The sequence below is a fragment of the Ornithorhynchus anatinus genome, unplaced genomic scaffold (assembly GCF_004115215.2).
Source record: "Ornithorhynchus anatinus isolate Pmale09 unplaced genomic scaffold, mOrnAna1.pri.v4 scaffold_344_arrow_ctg1, whole genome shotgun sequence".
Taxonomy (NCBI): Eukaryota; Metazoa; Chordata; class Mammalia; order Monotremata; family Ornithorhynchidae; genus Ornithorhynchus; species Ornithorhynchus anatinus.
The window spans coordinates 499000-516007 of NW_024396779.1; the positions used below are offsets into that span (position 1 = coordinate 499000).

The 17008-nt window shown below is 48.0% G+C and overlaps 2 protein-coding genes and 1 pseudogene across 2 annotated transcripts; 2 read left to right on the plus strand and 1 right to left on the minus strand.

The window, feature by feature from the left end:
• Window positions 1-508: 508 nt before the first annotated feature.
• Window positions 509-10291, minus strand: LOC114808882 (putative olfactory receptor 14L1). Its single transcript, XM_029057140.1, has 3 exons — window positions 10196-10291; window positions 1477-1772; window positions 509-1064 (listed from the first exon to the last, which is right to left on the minus strand). Exons 1-3 carry the CDS (start codon window positions 10289-10291, stop codon window positions 509-511), a joined length of 948 nt encoding a protein of 315 aa, XP_028912973.1.
• ORNANAV1R3056 (vomeronasal 1 receptor ornAnaV1R3056) lies at window positions 15950-16867 on the plus strand. The gene is given in 1 exon segment (NM_001253448.1): window positions 15950-16867. A coding segment is annotated over 1 exon segment (918 nt).
• ORNANAV1R-PS3413 (vomeronasal 1 receptor ornAnaV1R-ps3413 pseudogene) lies at window positions 15950-16867 on the plus strand (annotated as a pseudogene).

The window sequence follows — 17008 nt, forward strand, 5'->3', positions numbered from 1 at the left end:
AAAAAACCTGGGCCTGGGAGTCAGAGGATCTGGATTCTAATCCTCACTCCCCCACTTGTCTGCTGTGTGATCTTGGGCAAGTCACTTCACTTCTCTGTGCCTCAGTTCTCTAATCTGCAAAATGGAGATTCAATCCCTGTTCTCCCTCCTATTAAGACTGTGAGCCCCATGCAAGACCTGATTATCTTGTATCTGCCCCCAGTGTTTAATATAGTACTTTACGCAAAGAAGAATTTAACAAATCCACAATTATTTGTAATAGCAAAAGACAATCCACAGGAGGGAGGATAGGTATTGAATCTCCATTTTACAGATCAGGTAACTGAGGCAAAGAGAAGTTAAGTGACTTACTCATGGTTACACAGCAGAAAGAGGCAAAGTCAGGAATAGAACCCACATCCTCTGATTCCCAGGCCCATGCTCTTTCCACTATGCCATGCTGCTTCTTGGAAGACTCCAATACAACAGAGTTGTTAGACACGTTCCATGCCCACAGTGAGTTTACAGTCTAAAGGACTAATGGATGAGCAAACATTTCTCCCTTGTTGGACCCTGTCCCATATAACATCCTTCCCAGACTGGCCTTCAGCTCTCTGTTCCTGAGGCTGTAGATGATGGGGTTCATGGCTGGAGGCACTATGGAATAGAACATGGACAGAAACAGATCCATCCCTGAAGGACCATTTGACTTCAGATTTAGAAAGGCAAAGGCCCCTGTGGAGAGGAAAAGAGTGACGACGACCAGCTGGGGCAGACAGGTGGAGAAGGCTTTAGACCGGCCCTCCACCGATGGCATCGTCAGCACAACGGAGAAGATATGGACGTAAGAGACGATGGTGGAAATGAAGCAGAGCAGGGAGAGGCCTGTAGTAAATGTTGTGACTTCAGCTTCTCTGAGGATCACACTGGAGTTAGCGTGGCCCAGGAGGTGGGGAGCGTCACAAAAGAAATGTTGGATCACGTTGGATCCACAGAAGGGCTTGGAGAAGGTGGCAGCCATGTGCGTGAGGCCGGAGAGGCCCCCGCTGAGCCAGGAGGCGGCCGCCATCTTCCCACGAGCCCGTCTGTTCATGACGACCTCATAGCGCAAGAGGTGGCAGATGGCGGCGTAGTGGTCGTGGGACATCACAGTGAGCCAGATTATTTCAGTGGATGCCAAAGATATGAAGAATAAAACTTGTAAAACACACCCCAGGAAAGAGATAATAATAATAATAATGATAATAATAATAATAATGTTGGTATTTGTTAAGCACTTACTATGTGCAGAGCACTGTTCTAAGCATTGGGATAGATGCAGGATAATCAGGTTGTCCCACGTGAGGCTCACAGTTAATCCCCATTTTACAGATAAGGTAACTGAGGCACAGAGAAGTGAAGTGACTTGCCCACAGTCACACAGCTAAGAAGTGGCAGAGCCGGGATTCGAACCCATGACCTCTGACTCCCAAGCCCGGGCTCTTTCCATGGAGCCACATGGATCTGTTGTTGGTCAGGGAGTTGATGACAGACTTGGGGATGGTGACGCAGATGAAACAGAGGTCGATGAGGGCCAGGTAGCTGACAAAGAAATACATGGGTGTGTGGAGGTGCAGGTCGAGGGCGGTGACGGTGACGATGAGGAGATTCCCTGTCAGGGCCGCCAGGGAGACCAGGAGGAACAGAGCAGCATGGACCAGCTGCAGTTTCCAGATCCCCGAGAACCCCAGCAGGAGGAATTCCATTACCGTAGAGATGTTGGACATTCCTTCTACAGAGAAGCTGTGGGCACCCTGGGGAATAAGAGCTTTGAAAATGAGAGTGAAAAGGCAATACTTTTCCAAAACAATTCTGGAGTTACTGGAAGGCTGAAGAAAATAAGAAGAATGCTTATTCCCTCACAGAGAACACTTCAATTGTCCTAACAATAATAATAATAATAATTGCAGTATTTGTAAGTGCTTACTGTGTGCCAAGCACTTGACTAAGTGCTGGGGTAGATACAAGATAATCAGGTTTCACACAGGGCTCACAGTCCAAGTAGGAAGGAGAACAGGTTTTTAATCCCCATTTTGTAGATGAGGGAACTGAGGCTCAGAGAAGTTAAATGACTTGGCAAAGGTCACTCAGCAGACAAGTGGTGGAGCCAGGAACAGAAACCAATCCCCTGAATCGCAGGCCCAGGCTCTTTCCACTAGACCACACTGCCTCCCTCTTGTCCTGTTTCCTCTAGACTGGAAGCTTCTTGTGGGCAGGGAGCATGTCTACCAACTCTGCTGTTTTGTCCTTTCCCAAGCACTTATCACAGGGCTCTGCCTACAGTAAGTGCTCAGTAAATACCATTGATTGACTGTACATCTAATCATCGATTTTTATTGCCCTAGTTCTAAATATGTTTATGTCTCTCTTGTCAATTGTCTTGTCTTATGTTGTCGAGTCGTCTCCAACCCATAGCGACACCATGGACACATCTTCCCCAGAATGCCCCACCTCCATCTGCAATGATTCTGGTAGTATATCCATAGAGTTTTCTCAGGAAGTGTTTTATCATTGTCTATTTCCATGTAGTAAACTTGAGTGCCTGCCCTCCACTCTCTCCCATGCTGCTGCTGCCCAACACGGGTGAGTTTTGACTTGTAGCAGATTTTCTTCCACTTGCTAGCCACTGCCCAAGCTAGGAATGGAGTGGGTAGGCCTCTGTTTCACTCTTCCTCCTGTAGTCGAGACCGGTAATAATAATAATAATGATGTTGGCATTTGTTAAGCGCTTATTATGTGCAGAGCACTGTTCTAAGTGCTGGGGGAGATACAGGGTAATCAGGTCGTCCCACGTGAGGCTCACAGTTAACCCCCATTTTACAGATGAGGTAACTGAGGCGCAGAGAAGTTAAGTGACTTGCCCACAGTCACACAGCTGACAAGTGGCAGAGCCGGGAGTCGAACTCATGATCTCTGACTCCGAAGCCCTGGCTCTTTCCCCTGAGCCATGCTGCTTCTCTCCCCTGAGCCACGCTGCTTCTCTAGAAGCAGTAGAGTACTAGAAACTCTCCAGATGTAACCCTGAGAAGGGATTAAGAGTTTAAGATTTTTATGGGCAGATAACATGTTCATTCATTCATTCAATGGTATTTATTGAGCACATACTATGCGCAGACCACTATACTAAGCGCTTGAGGGAATACAATATAACAGAGTTGGGAGATACATTCCCTGCCCACAATGAATTTACAGTCCATATGCATGCAATGTAAAGAACAATCTTTTCGCTTTTCTTTTGCTGTGAAACGGCAAACAAATGTGAACGGGAACCTCAAAGACTACCCAGAATAGGTCCGATGAGTAGAGATAAATAATTGTAGTATTTGTTAAATACTTACTATTCGTCAAGCACTGTTTTAAGCTCTGGGGAAGATACAAGATACTCAAATCAGACCCAGTCCCTGTTCCACATGGCATCTCACAGACTAAGTAGGATGGAGAACAGGAATTGAATCCCCACTTTTGCAGATGAGGGAACTGAGGCACAGAGACTTGAAGTGAAGTGACTTGCCCGAGGTCACACAGCAGCCATATGGATTAGAACCCGAGCCCTCTGACCCCCTGGCCTGTGCTCTTTCCATTAAGCCACGCTGCTCGTCTAAACTCCTGAAGTTCCTAGGAAACTCATGGAGAGTCTTGTAACACAAAGGGTCCTCCCTGGAACAAACAGTTCTGAGGATGTTAGGGTCCTGCACAAGGAAAGCGATAAGCATTGAACATCGACTTTTGCCTCTCCCAGAGGGACCCAGTAATTGCACATTCACTTTTATTCTCTTCTTGCAACTAAAGAGGGTGAAGCAACTTCATCCAACCTGATTCCTTTGTCATTTGAGCCAGGCAAACACCTAGTTCAGTGATGAGAAGCAGTATGGCCTAAAGGGTCCTGGGAACCAGAGAACCTGGATTCTAATCCCAGCACCACCAGTTGTCTACTGTGTGACAAGTCATTTAACTTCTCTGTATCTCAGTTCCCTCATCTGCAAAATGGATGTTTAATACTTGTTCTCCCACCTACTTAGGCTGTGAGCACTATGTAGAAAGGGAATGTGTCCCACCTGATTAACTTGTATTTACCTCAGGATTTAGCACAGTGCTTAACACACAGTGAGTTCCTAATACTATTTAAAAAAATTCTAAGTCAGAACATCAGCCTTGAAGATCTTTCAACATAGCAAGTCTCCCTTCCTATGAGAACAAAGAAGAGTACCAGCAACTAACCTTCCGCCCTATAGAATTTCTCAGTAATAATTATAATAATAATGATGGCATTTGTTAAGTGCTTACTATGTTCTAAGTGCTGGGTACATAATAATGATAAAAATTAGGGTATCTGTTAAGTGCTTACTATGTGTCAAGTATTTAGATACAAGTTAATAGGTCAAACACAGTCCCTGTCCCGCATGGGCTCATAGTCTAAGTAGGAGGGAGGACAGGCACGGAATCTCCATTTTATAGATGAGGTAACTGAGACACAGAGAAGTTTAATGACTTGTCTGAGGTCACACAGCAGATAAGTAGTGGAGCCTGGATGAGAACCCAGGTCCTCTGACTCCCAAGCCTGGACTTTCCATTAGGCCATGCTTCTTCCACTATCCTTAAGTATAAGATAGAAGCAAGGAGGTCCGTTCGTACATTCATTCATTCATTCATTCATTCATTCAATTGCATTTATTGAGCACTTACTGAGCACTTAGAGAAGCAGCGTGGCTTAGTGGAAAGAGCCTGGGTTTGGGAGTCAGAGGACTTGGGTTCTAATCCTGGATCTGCCACTCGTCTGCTGGGTGACCTTGGGCCTCAGTTACCTCATCTGTAAAATGGGGATTAAGACTGTGAGCCCCACATGGGACAACCTGATTACCTTGTATATACCCTAGCACTTAGAACAGTGTTTGGCACATAGTAAGTGCTCAACTAATACCATAATTATTATTATTATTATTGTTATTACTGTGAGCAGAGCACTGTACTAAGTGCTTGGGAAAGTACAATGCAACAATAAACAGTGACATTCCATGCCCATAGTGAGCTCACAGTCTAGAGTGGGGGAGACAGACATCAATACAAATAAATAAAATTACAGATATGTACATAAGTGCTTTGGGGCTGGGTGGGGGAGAAGAACAAATGACTAAATATAGTTACAGATATGTACATAAATGCTTTGGGACTGGGAGGGTGGAAGAGTGAAGGGGCCAAATCAGGGCAACGCTGAAGGGAGTGGAAGATGAGGAAAAGTGGGGCTTAGTCTGGAAAGCCTCTTGGAGAATATGTGCCTTCAGTAAAGCTTTGGAGCGGGGGCTGGGGGTGGGGTGGTTATCAGATTTGAGGAGGGAGGGCATTCCAGGCCAGAGGTAGAATGTGAGCTAGGAGGCAGTAGCCAAGCAGGTGAGATGGAGGCCCAGTGAGAAGGTTAGCACTAGAGGAGCAAAGTGTGCGGGCTGGGTTGTAGGAGAGAAGTGAGATGAGGTAGGAGGGGGTGAGGTGATGGAGTGCTTTAAAGCCAATGGAGAGGAGTTTTGGTTTGATGCGGAAGTGGATGGGCTACCCCTGGAGCTTTCTGAGGAGCAGGATGACATGTCCTGAACATATTTATAGAAAAATGATCCGGGCAGCCGAGTGAAGTATGGCCTGGAGTGGGGAAAGACAGGAGGCTGGGAGGTCAGCAAGGAGGCTGATGCAGTAATCCAGGCAGGATAGGATTCTACATTCCTATTGCTCCCAAAAGCCTCTAGTTTGGGAAGCAGCGTGGCTTAGTGGAAAGAGCCTGGGCTTCGGAGTCAGAGGTCATGGGTTCGACTCCCGGCTCTGCCACTTGTCAGCTGTGTGACTGTGGGCAAGTCACAACTTCTCTGTGCCTCAGTTACCTCATCTGTAAAATGGGGATTAACTGTGAGCCTCACGTGGGACGACCTGATTACCCTGTATCTCCCCCAGCGCTTAGAACAGTGCTTGGCACATAGTAAGCGCTTAACAAATACCAACATTATTATTATTATTGCTACATCGGGTGGAGGCGAGGTGGCTTAGTGGAAAGACCACTGGCCTGGAAGTCGGAGGACCTGTGTTCTAATCCCAGCTCCCCCACTGATCTGCTCGATGACCTAGAGCAAGTCACTTCACTTCTCTTTGTCTCAGTTACCTCATCTGTGAAATGGGGATTAAGCCTGTGAGACCACGAGGGACATGGACTGTGTCCAAAGCAATTAGCTTGTATCCATCACAGCCTGCCACAGTACAGTACAGTGCCTGCCACAAAGGGCTTATTTCACAGAGTAAGCTATCAATGAAGACCACTGATTGATTAACAAAATGCTAAAAAAAATAAAATCCAGAGATATCAATCTGGGCTGGATGAGCAATTGTCTGACCAAGTGATGGCACTTCTTATGGAGTCATGTCTCCCTACGCCTTTAATCTTCAATCTAAAAGACTCTCTGGACCACTTTGTAACCAAACAAATAATCAGGAAATTTCTCATTTTGCTCCCCACCTGTCTGCTCCCCCTACTCTTCCCCCCACCAAACCCCCTCTTCACCCCCTCCCACCTTCTCTCTTCCCCACCCATGCCCCATCCCAGTCCTCTTGTCCCACCGCCACCCCTCATCCCCCTCTCCTCGTCCAGGGCCCCGCCACCTCCTTCCCATCCAAACCCTCCCCTCCCCCCGCCCTTCCCCCCCTCCTCCCCTTGCACCCACAGCTACTTTCAAGTGTGGCCTCTGGAACCCCCGCTCTATTACAGGCAAGCTACCTTTCATCCATGACCTTTTCTTCTCCCGCTCTCTCCTCCTCCTCGCCCTTTCGGAAACGTGGCTCTCTCCCGAAGACACGGTCTCCGCCGCCGCTCTCTCCGGCGGAGGCCTCTCCTTCTCCCACTCCCCCAGACTCACCGGTAAGGGAGGAGGCGTCGGCTTCCTCCTCTCGCCCCGATGCCGCTTCCGCACTATCCCTCCTCCCCCCTCCCTCTCCTTCCCCTCCTTCGAAGCCCATATCATTCGCCTCTACCACCCACTCCAGTTACTTGTCGCCATCATCTACCGCCCTCCCGGTCCCACCTCCGACTTCTTCAACCACCTTGACCCCTTTCTCACCTTCCTCCTCTCCTTCTCTCTGCCCACTCTGATCCTTGGAGACTTCAACATCCATACGGATGTACCCGACGACTCCTCTGCCGCCCGCCTGCTATCCCTCCTCGACTCTGCCGACCTCCTCCTCCACCATACCGCGCCCACTCACCGACTCGGTCACACCCTCGATCTCGTCATCTCCTACCGCTGCACTATCTCCTCACTCACCAACTCTGAAATCCCTCTCTCTGACCATAACCTTCTCACCTGCCTCATCTCTCACACTCCCTCCCCCTGCAAATCTTCGCTACTGCCCCACAGAGACCTCCGCTCTCTCGATCCCATCCGTCTTTCCAATAGCATCTCTCCTCACCTTGCCGCCCTGTCCTCTCTTCCCACTCTCGACGATCAGGTCTCTGCTCTCAACTCCACCCTCTCTACTCATCTCGACTCTCTCGCCCCCCTTTCCCTCCGCCGCTCTCGCTCCACTAACCCACAGCCCTGGATCACCTCCTCCGTCCGCCTCCTACGCTCCTATGCTCGAGCTGCTGAGCGCTGCTGGCGAAAGTCCAAGCACCAAGCCGACCTCACACACTTCAAATTTATCCTTTCCTGCCTTAACTCTGCCCTCTCCTCCGCCAGGCAAAGCTTCTTCTCCTCCCTCATCGACACCCATGCCCGTCACCCCCGCCGATTGTTCCGGACCTTTAACTCTCTCCTTAGGCCCCCTGTTCCTCCCCCTCCCCCATCTCTCACCCCTAATGATCTGGCCACCTATTTCCTCACGAAAATCAACACGATCAGGTCTGAGCTCCCCAAAGTCACCCCTCCGCCTCTCCCCTCCCCCCCAACAACCCCCTCCCCTACTTTCCCATCCTTCCCTGCAGTATCCTCAGAGGAGATCTCCTCCCTCCTCGCAAGTGCCACCCCCTCCACCTGCGCCTCGGACCCCATTCCCTCTCACCTTCTTAAAACCATCGCCCCTGCCCTCCTCCCTTCCTTAACTTCTATTTTTAACCACTCAATCTCCAAGGGCTCCTTCCCCTCTGCCTTCAAACATGCCCACGTCTCCCCCATCCTAAAAAAACCCGCTCTTGACCCCACTTCCCCCTCCAGTTATCGTCCTATCTCCCTACTACCCTTCCTTTCCAAAATCTTAGAACGAGTCGTCTACAATCGATGCCTAGAATTCCTTAACTCCCATTCTCTCCTAGACCCCCTCCAATCTGGCTTCCGTCCCCTCCACTCTACCGAGACTGCTCTCTCTAAGGTCACCCATGACCTCCTTCTTGCCAAATCCAATGGCTCCTACTCCATTCTGATCCTCCTTGACCTCTCTGCTGCCTTTGACACTGTCGACCATCCCCTCCTCCTCCATACCTTATCTCACCTTGGCTTCACGGACTCTGTCCTCTCCTGGTTCTCCTCTTACCTCTCTGGCCGATCATTCTCGGTCTCCTACACTGGAGCCTCCTCCCCCTCCCATCCTTTAACTGTTGGAGTTCCTCAAGGGTCAGTTCTTGGCCCTCTTCTGTTCTCCATTTACACTCACTCCCTCGGTGAACTCATCCGCTCTCACGGCTTCGACTACCATCTCTACGCAGATGACACGCAGATCTACATCTCCGCCCCTGTCCTCTCCCCCTCCCTTCAGGCTTGCATCTCCTCCTGCCTCCGGGACGTCTCCACCTGGATGTCGGCCCGCCACCTAAAACTCAACATGAGCAAGACTGAGCTCCTCATCTTCCCTCCCAAGCCCGGTCCGCTCCCAAACTTCTCCGTCACCGTGGATGGCACGACCATCCTTCCCGTCCCGCAGGCCCGCAATCTTGGTGTCATCCTTGACTCGTCCCTCTCGTTCACCCCACACATCCTATCCGTTACCAAGACCTGCCGGTTTCACCTCTACAATATCGCCAAGATCCGCCCTTTCCTCTCCACCCAAATGGCTACCTTACTATTATGGGCTCTCGTTATATCCCGGCTAGACTACTGTGTCAGCCTTCTCTCTGACCTCCCTTCCTCCTCTCTCGCCCCGCTCCGGTCTATTCTTCACTCTGCTGCCCGGCTCATCTTCCTGCAGAAACGATCTGGGCATGTCACTCCCCTTCTTAAACAACTCCAGTGGTTGCCTATCGACCTCCGCTCCAAACAAAAACTCCTCACTCTAGGCTTCAAGGCTCTCCATCACCTTGCCCCTTCTTACCTATCCTCCCTTCTCTCTTTCTACCGCCCACCCCGCACGCTCCGCTCCTCTGCCGCCCACCTCCTCGCCGTCCCTCGGTCTCGCCTATCCCGCCGTCGACCCCTGGGTCACGTCCTCCCGCGGTCCTGGAACGCCCTCCCTCCTCACCTCCGCCAAACTGATTCTCTTTCCCTCTTCAAAACCTTACTTAAAAATCACCTCCTCCAAGAGGCCTTCCCAGACTGAGCTCCTCTTCCCCCTCTACTCCCTCTGCCATCCCCCCTTTACCTCTCCGCAGCTAAAGCCTCATTTTCCCCTTTTCCCTCTGCTCCTCCACCTCTCCCTTCCCATCCCCACAGCACTGTACTTGTCCGCTCAACTGTATATATTTTCGTTACCCTATTTATTTTGTTAATGAATTGTACATCGCCTTGATTCTATTTAGTTGCCATTGTTTTTACGAGATGTTCTTCCCCTTGACGCTGTTTAGTGCCATTGTTCTCGTCTGTCCGTCTCCCCCGATTAGACTGTAAGCCCGTCAAACGGCAGGGACTGTCTCTATCTGTTGCCGACTTGTTCATCCCAAGCGCTTAGTACAGTGCTCCGCACATAGTAAGCGCTCAATAAATACTATTGAATGAATGAATCAAGCCCCAACTGGAAACAGGAAGTGGTGATGTTACCTGACAGGACATGCTGATGCCTACTGTTCTAAGAAAGCAGTAGCAGTGGTGAATTGGAATCTTTTTATAACCCCCTTATACTTTCATGGATACCAAGTTCTTCAACTCACACGTTCCTTCCTCTCATTTTGCCCCAGTTGATCCCATCAGCACCATCAGGATAATGGGAGAAGAGGCTGGAAAACACAGTTGATTTGAAGCCATCAGTGCAGGGAGGATGAAAATCAATGGGAATGGAGGCCAACCTTCTCCAATCTCTTGCTAAAATAGAAACACTTCGAAGACCTGGATGACTGGACCAGGTTACAGGTGAACCTGATTGTTTTGTCTTTGAAGATCATCGTGGGTGAAGACTTCAGTGGCTGAGGATCAGACCTCTTACCTGGTGTTTCTGGAGACTTTAATCCCAGGGTTCCAAGAAAGTAGCCCTAGGGATTTGCTTGGGTTTTCAGAGTCTAATTAATCCCACTGGAAAAGACAGTGAGATTGGCCTTTCTGGGAACCTGGGTTCAGAGAAGGATAGAGATAAGAGATAGAAAAAGGAAAGATGGAGATGAGGAGAGATAAAAGGTGTCATGAGCTCAGAACCCAGAATCGATCAATCGGTCAACCAGGGGTATTTATTGGGTGCTTAGTATGTGTGGAGAACAGTACTAAGTGCTTGGGAGAGTATGGGAAGCAGCATGGCGTGGCGGATAGAGACCGGGCCTGGGAGTTAGAAGGTCATGGGTTCTAATCCCAACTTCGCCACCTGTCTGCTGTGTGGCCTTGGGAGAGTCACTTCAATTCTCTGTGCCTCAGTGACCTCATTTGTGAAATGGGGATTAAGACCGTGAGCCCTAAGCAGGACAGGGGCTGTGTCCAACCTCATTTGCTTGTATCCTCTCCAGCGCTTAGTAAAATGCCTGACATACAGTAAGTGCTTAACAAATTCCATAATTATAAATTGCTATCATTATTATTATTACAGTGTCACAGAATCTGCAGGTATGTTCTCTGCCTTTAAAAGGCTTACAATCCAGAGGTGGGAGACAGACATTAATATAAATAAATAATTTCAGATATATCATTTAAAGATATGTAAATAAGTGCTGTGGGGTTGAGGGTGGGGCAAATATCAAATGCCCAAAGGTAACATTTCCAATTTCGTAGGGGATGCAGAAGGGAGAGGGAGTTGAGGAAAAGAGGGCTTAATTGAGGAAGGCCTCTGAAAAGCCGATAGGTTCATTTAAGCAGCAAAGCATAGCCGGGGGACAAGAAGGTAAGATAGTAAATAGCTTATCTAGCATTTTCTCAGCCCTTTGATTCCCTCCCATCCTCCCTGATAAGCTGGAAATTTGGGGGTCTCTCGGTCTACTATTGAGTGAATAGCTCATCTCCTCCAGGAGGCCTTCCCAGACTAAGCCCCCCTTCTCCTCTGCTCCTCCTCCCCTCCCCATAGTCCCACTCGCTCCCTGTGCTCCAACCCCTTCATGCCCCACAGCACTTGTATGTATATATGTACATATTATTCTATTTATTTCATTAATGATGTGTATATAGGTATAATTCTATTTATTTATATTGATGTTATTGATGCCTGTTTACCTGTTTTGAAGTCTGTCTCCCTCCTTCTAGACTGTGAGCCCTTTGTTGGGCAGGGATTGTCTCTACTTGTTGATGAATTGTACTTTCCAAGTGCTCAGTACAGTGCTCTCATACAGTAAGCACTCAATAAATACGATTGAATGAATGAATGAACGAAGTGGGTGCCCATCTGGACTGAGGACCTCTACCAGTAGCAAACTGGCATCGATCTGAGAGTAATAATAACGATAATAATGGTTTTGGTTAAGCGTTTACTGTGTGTCAAGCACTGTACTAAGTGCTGGGGTAGATACAAACTAGTCAGGTCCCACATGGGGCTCATGGGTTTTAGTAATAATAATAATGATGATAATTTTAACAATAATAATAGTGTTTTAAACACTTACTATGTGTCAAACACTATACTACGCACTGGGGTAGATACAAGATAATCAGGTCCCCCATGGGGGGCACAGCTGAAGTACAAGGAGGAGGCCTAACTCGGGCAAGGGTAGTGGAGATCGATCGATAGTCCTGCCCCATAAATTGGTCCTGGAGGTTGATTAGCTAATTAATTGATTAATTGTGGTATTTGTTGAGCGGTTACAATGTGACAAGTACTGTTTAAGCACTGAGGTAGATACAAGGTAACCAAAGCTTAGTGGTTAGAGCCCGGGAATCAGAAGGACCTGGTTTCTAATCAGGCTCCACCCCTTGTCTGCTGTGTGACCTTCAGCAAGTAATTTTTCTGGGATTCAGTTCCCTCATTTGTAAAATGGGGATTAAGACTGTGAGCCCTATGGGGGACAGGGACTGTGTCCATCCTGATTAGTTTGTATCTACCCCAGCATTTAGTACAGTTCCTGGCACATAGTAAGTACTTAACAAATACCACTGAAAACAAACAGTCCAACCCCTTCACTTCCCCTCCAAAGGGACCCCAGCCAGTGGCGAACCACAACATTTGTATTCCGTAGGCAGGGGTCAGAGGTGTGTTTCTATCAGTCAGCTTCTGAGCCTTGCACTAAGAATGATAATAATAATTATGGTATTTGTTAAGTGCTTACTATGTTCCAAGCACCACCGTCACCCACCCCTCCTTTTGGACATATGCGAAGGGACTGATATTTGTCTGTGAAATGGTAGTATCAACAGCCGGTCAATCCAAGTTTAGTCAGTCAAAAATCAACTCCCCAGGTCAAGCTAGATATTGTATTGTTTCTAGCTGCTAATAGCCTCTTAAACAGCTTTATTTTTTTATTCAACTCATTCCCAAAGTCTGCAGGGTTAGGCTGTGTCCCATCTCTTCTGGGACGTGCCTGATAAGTCAATTAACCTCGTTGCATTGTGCAGAAAGCTCTGGGATCATAAAGTCTCAGATCGAGGGTCAACAGGGAGAGGAATCATCATTGGAGATGTCCCCGGCAGGGTGTCAGAGCAGATAATGCTCAGTGCCAAACTCATTGAACCCCACACACTAATCAGCTCCGGAGGGAAAGTGGTGATGAGGAAAACTGTTTGATAAATGCTTGCTTCCTCCTTGTTCCACCAGAGTCGGAGTGTCAGAGAGCTGGCCCCTTCATCCGTGGAGGAAATGGAGGCAGGTGAGTAGAATGGAGTCATCTTTCTGTCTAGTGACAACAGGGTTACAGTGTCAGAAGGTTGGAAGGGGATGTTTCCCCCTGAAACTGAAAGTGTTTGCTGGGCCTGGGGTGTGTTTGGGAATAGATGGACATAGGAAGGATGGAAGTTACCCGGGGACTTGTGTCTCCATACCACGGTTGGCTTGGAGGGGTTAAGAGGGATGAGGATGGGGGATGAAATAGGAGGGTTTAGGTCAGGCACATGAATGCCCCAGCTCCCTGTTCTAATGAATTTCTGGGTAACCCTCTATTAGTAAGAGCATAAGACTGGGAGTCAGGAGACCTGAGTTTTCCACTCAGTTCCAATACTTGCATGCTGGGTGACCTTGACCTTAACTTCTCTGTGCCTCACTTTCCTCATTTGTAAAATGAGGATTAAATACATGTTTTTCCTCCCCCTTAGACTGTGAGCCTCATGTAGACTTGGTCTGATCTGATGATCTTGAATCTACCCCAGAAGAGTGTTTGGTACCTAAGTTGTTAGCCAACACCATGATTATGATTATTATTATCAGTGAGACAGTTGACTGAGGGAGTGATTTATATATTCTCCTCCCAAATCACCTCCATTTCCACGCTAACTCCTCTCTCCACTTAATTCATCCATTCATTCAGTCCTATTTATTGAGCACTTACTGTGTGCAGAACACTGTACTGAGCACTTGGGAGAGTAAGCTATAACAATCAATAGACACATTCCCTGCCCACAGTGAATTTACAGTCTGGGGGCGAGAGGAGACAGACATTGATATAAATACATTACAGATATGTACAAAACTACTGTCTTTTATTAGCTCTTCCTCTTCCACCTCAATCCTCCAGATAGGATATATTCATCCAGGCTCCCCCGATGATTGATGTAAGAATATTCCTTGGCTACATCTTTTTTTATGGTATTTATTAGGCACTTTCTATGTGGCAGCTGCTCTACTGGTTCAACATAGGATTATCAGGTTGGACCCATTAATGTTCCACATGGGGCTCAAAGTCCAAGAGGGAAGGAGAACAGGTATTGGATCCCCATTTTACAGATGAGGTAACTGAGGCATAGAGAAGTGAAATGAGTTGCCCAAAGTCCCACAGCAGACAGGTGGTGGAGCTGGGATAAGAATCTAGAGCCTCTTACTTCCAGGCTGTTGATCTATCCATTAGGCCGCGCTGCTTCTTTTTACACTAGTCACGGTCCACTCTCACAAAGGCACCCATTAAAGAGTGAGGATCTCCCACCATCTCCGGGAAATGACCCCTCAGACTGTGGATTCTTGGGCCTGAAGAATCAGTGTCATTGTCATTAATGGTCCCGTGATTAGCTTTGAAAGACTAAGAGAAACATCATTGCCTAGTAGATAGAGCATGGGCCTGGGAGTTCAAAGGACCTGGATTCTAATCCTGGCTCTGCCACTTGTCTGCTGTGTGACTTTGGACAAGTCACTTCACTTCTCTAGGCCACAGTTCCCTCATCTATAAAATGGGGATTAAGACTTTGAGCCCCATGTGGGACAGGGACAGTGTCCAACATGATTATCTTGTATCTCCCCCAGCACTTCCCCCAGCAGGGAAGCAGCGTGGCTCAGTGGAAAGAGCATGGGCTTTGGAGTCAGAGGTCATGAGTTCAAATCCCAGCTCTGCCACCTGTCAGCTGTGTGACTGTGGGCAAGTCACTTAACTTCTCTGTGCCTCAGTTACCTCATCTGTAAAATGGGGATTAAGACTGTGAGCCCCACGTGGGACAACCTGATTCCCCTGTGTCTACCCCAGCGCTTAGAACAGTGCTCTGCACATAGTAAGCGCTTAACAAATACCAACATTTATTTTTTTTTAAATTTCACTCAGTACACTACCTGGCACATTCATTCATTCATTCATTCATTCATTCATTCATTCGTATTTATTGAGTGCTTACTGTGTGCAAAGCACTGTACTACGTGCTTGGAAAGTAAAATTTGGCAACAGAGACAATCCCTCCCCACTTAACAAATACCATTAAAAAGAAGGCACAAGGCGCAGACTATATTGTTCGGATCATCTCATCAGAGATGCTGAGCATCAAACACGTTCGGAAAAGGTCCAAAACTGAATCGAAGTCTGTATGAAGCAAGTTGGCTTTTCATTGGATTTTAATTTTGGTAGAAGACGATCTACTCATTACAAATCTTCTAAGGAAAAGCCTAGTTCAGCTGATGACCCAGCCTGGTAGCACACCAAAATTAAATTTGGGAATATGGACATTATTGGCCTTTAACCCACCCAAGTTGTGCTGAGCCCTGAAGCCTTTGTCAATCAATCATTCGATTAAGTAATTGGAATTCTTGAGGGCTTTCTCTGTGCAGAGCAGTGTATGAAGCTTTAGGAAAAGGAAAGTATAGTTAGTAGACAGGATTCTTGCCCTCACGTATCTTACAATCTAGCTGGGGGGACAGACACTAGAGGTTAACAATAATTTACATTTCAGCAGCAGCAGTCAGCAGGTCCCAGAAGGAAACCATCCAAACACAGAGCTACCTTCATCACTGAGCCCCAACTAGTGTTTTCCATCCTTTCTTGGCAAAATTGGGGAAAAATGATGGAATTATGTCAGGAGCATTAAGAAACAAAGAGTATGTGCATATCTCTTCTTTTTTTGACGACGGGACAAATTTAAGGGGTGCATGTATGTATTTACATCTCTGTGACACTATAGGGCACCCTCTCTCATTGTCTCTCTCTGTCTCATTCACACTCTAAGTCACTCTTTCTCCCATAATTGCCTTGCAGGAGGTCCTCTCTAATTCTGCCTGAGAATTGGGGTGAATGGACATCACCTTTGGGATTGCGATTCTGATACAGGTCATCACTGGGATATCAGCGAATGGATTCCTCTTCCTGTTTTATACCCACAAGTTCTATGCCAGCCACCAGCTGAGCTCCTCTGACTTCATCCTTGCTCACCTGGCCTTAGCCAACATCATAGTTTTTCTCACTGGGGGAGTCCTAAACGCTCTGGAAATTTGGAGCCTGGGAAATTTCCTAGATGACGTCGGATGCAAGATGGTCATGTACTTCTATCGAGTGGCCCGCGGCCTGTCCATCTGCAACACCTGCCTCCTGAGCGTCTACCAGGCCATCACCATCAGCCCCGGGACCCCCCGGTGGGCTAGGCTTAAGGCAAAATTATCCAAATTTGTGCTCTCCTCCTGCCTCCTCTTCTGGATCTTCAATCTCCTCTTAGGTTTTGGTGCACCGATGTTTGTGGCAGGTCCCCGGAATGGCTCCAGGGATCGAATCACGTTGGATTTTAAATATTGCACAGAGGTCCCTGTCAGTGAGGCAACCAACCTGATAAATGCAGTTGTGCTCTGTGCCTGGGATCTGTTGTTCGTGGGGCTCATGAGCGCAGCCAGTGGCTACATGGTGTTTGTCCTGCACAGACACCACCGGCAGATCCAGCACCTTCACGCGCCCGGACGTCCCCCTGAGGCGATGCCTGAGATCAGGGCAGCCAAGAGGGTCATTGTCCTGGTAGTGTTCTATGTCCTGCTGTATGGACGACAGACCATCATGTTCAGTGTTTTGCTAAACAGAAAAGAAAATTCTGCATGGCTGGTGAATAGCCATGTGGCTTTTTCGATTACCTTCTCAGCCGTGAGTCCATTCCTGATGATTTCCAGCGACCGGAGAATAAGGACACTTTGGAAAAGGGAATCTCCTCTTTCCAATGAGGATCCCTAGAGAAGCTAAATGCTTTCCCTTTGGGTCTTGGGGAAGATTAGAGGGAGGCAGTTGGTCAGAATCACCTCTCTCTGAGACCCAGTGCCCCCCAGTGAAACAGCCAACAGATGGCACATCCGGCTCCCTGAGCCTTTCTATCAC

Excerpts from the sequence above, each read along its gene's own strand:
- LOC114808882 (XM_029057140.1), bottom strand. The coding sequence starts at position 10,291 with ATGATCTTCAAAGACAAAACAATCAGGTTCACCTGTAACCTGGTCCAG. Across the intron at positions 1,773-10,195 it reads TTAGCAAGAGATTGGAGAAG|GGTGCCCACAGCTTCTCTGT; the intron begins GTTGGCCTCCAT and ends CTTATTCCCCAG. Across the intron at positions 1,065-1,476 it reads CTGACCAACAACAGATCCAT|ACGGGCTCGTGGGAAGATGG; the intron begins GTGGCTCCATGG and ends CGTCATGAACAG.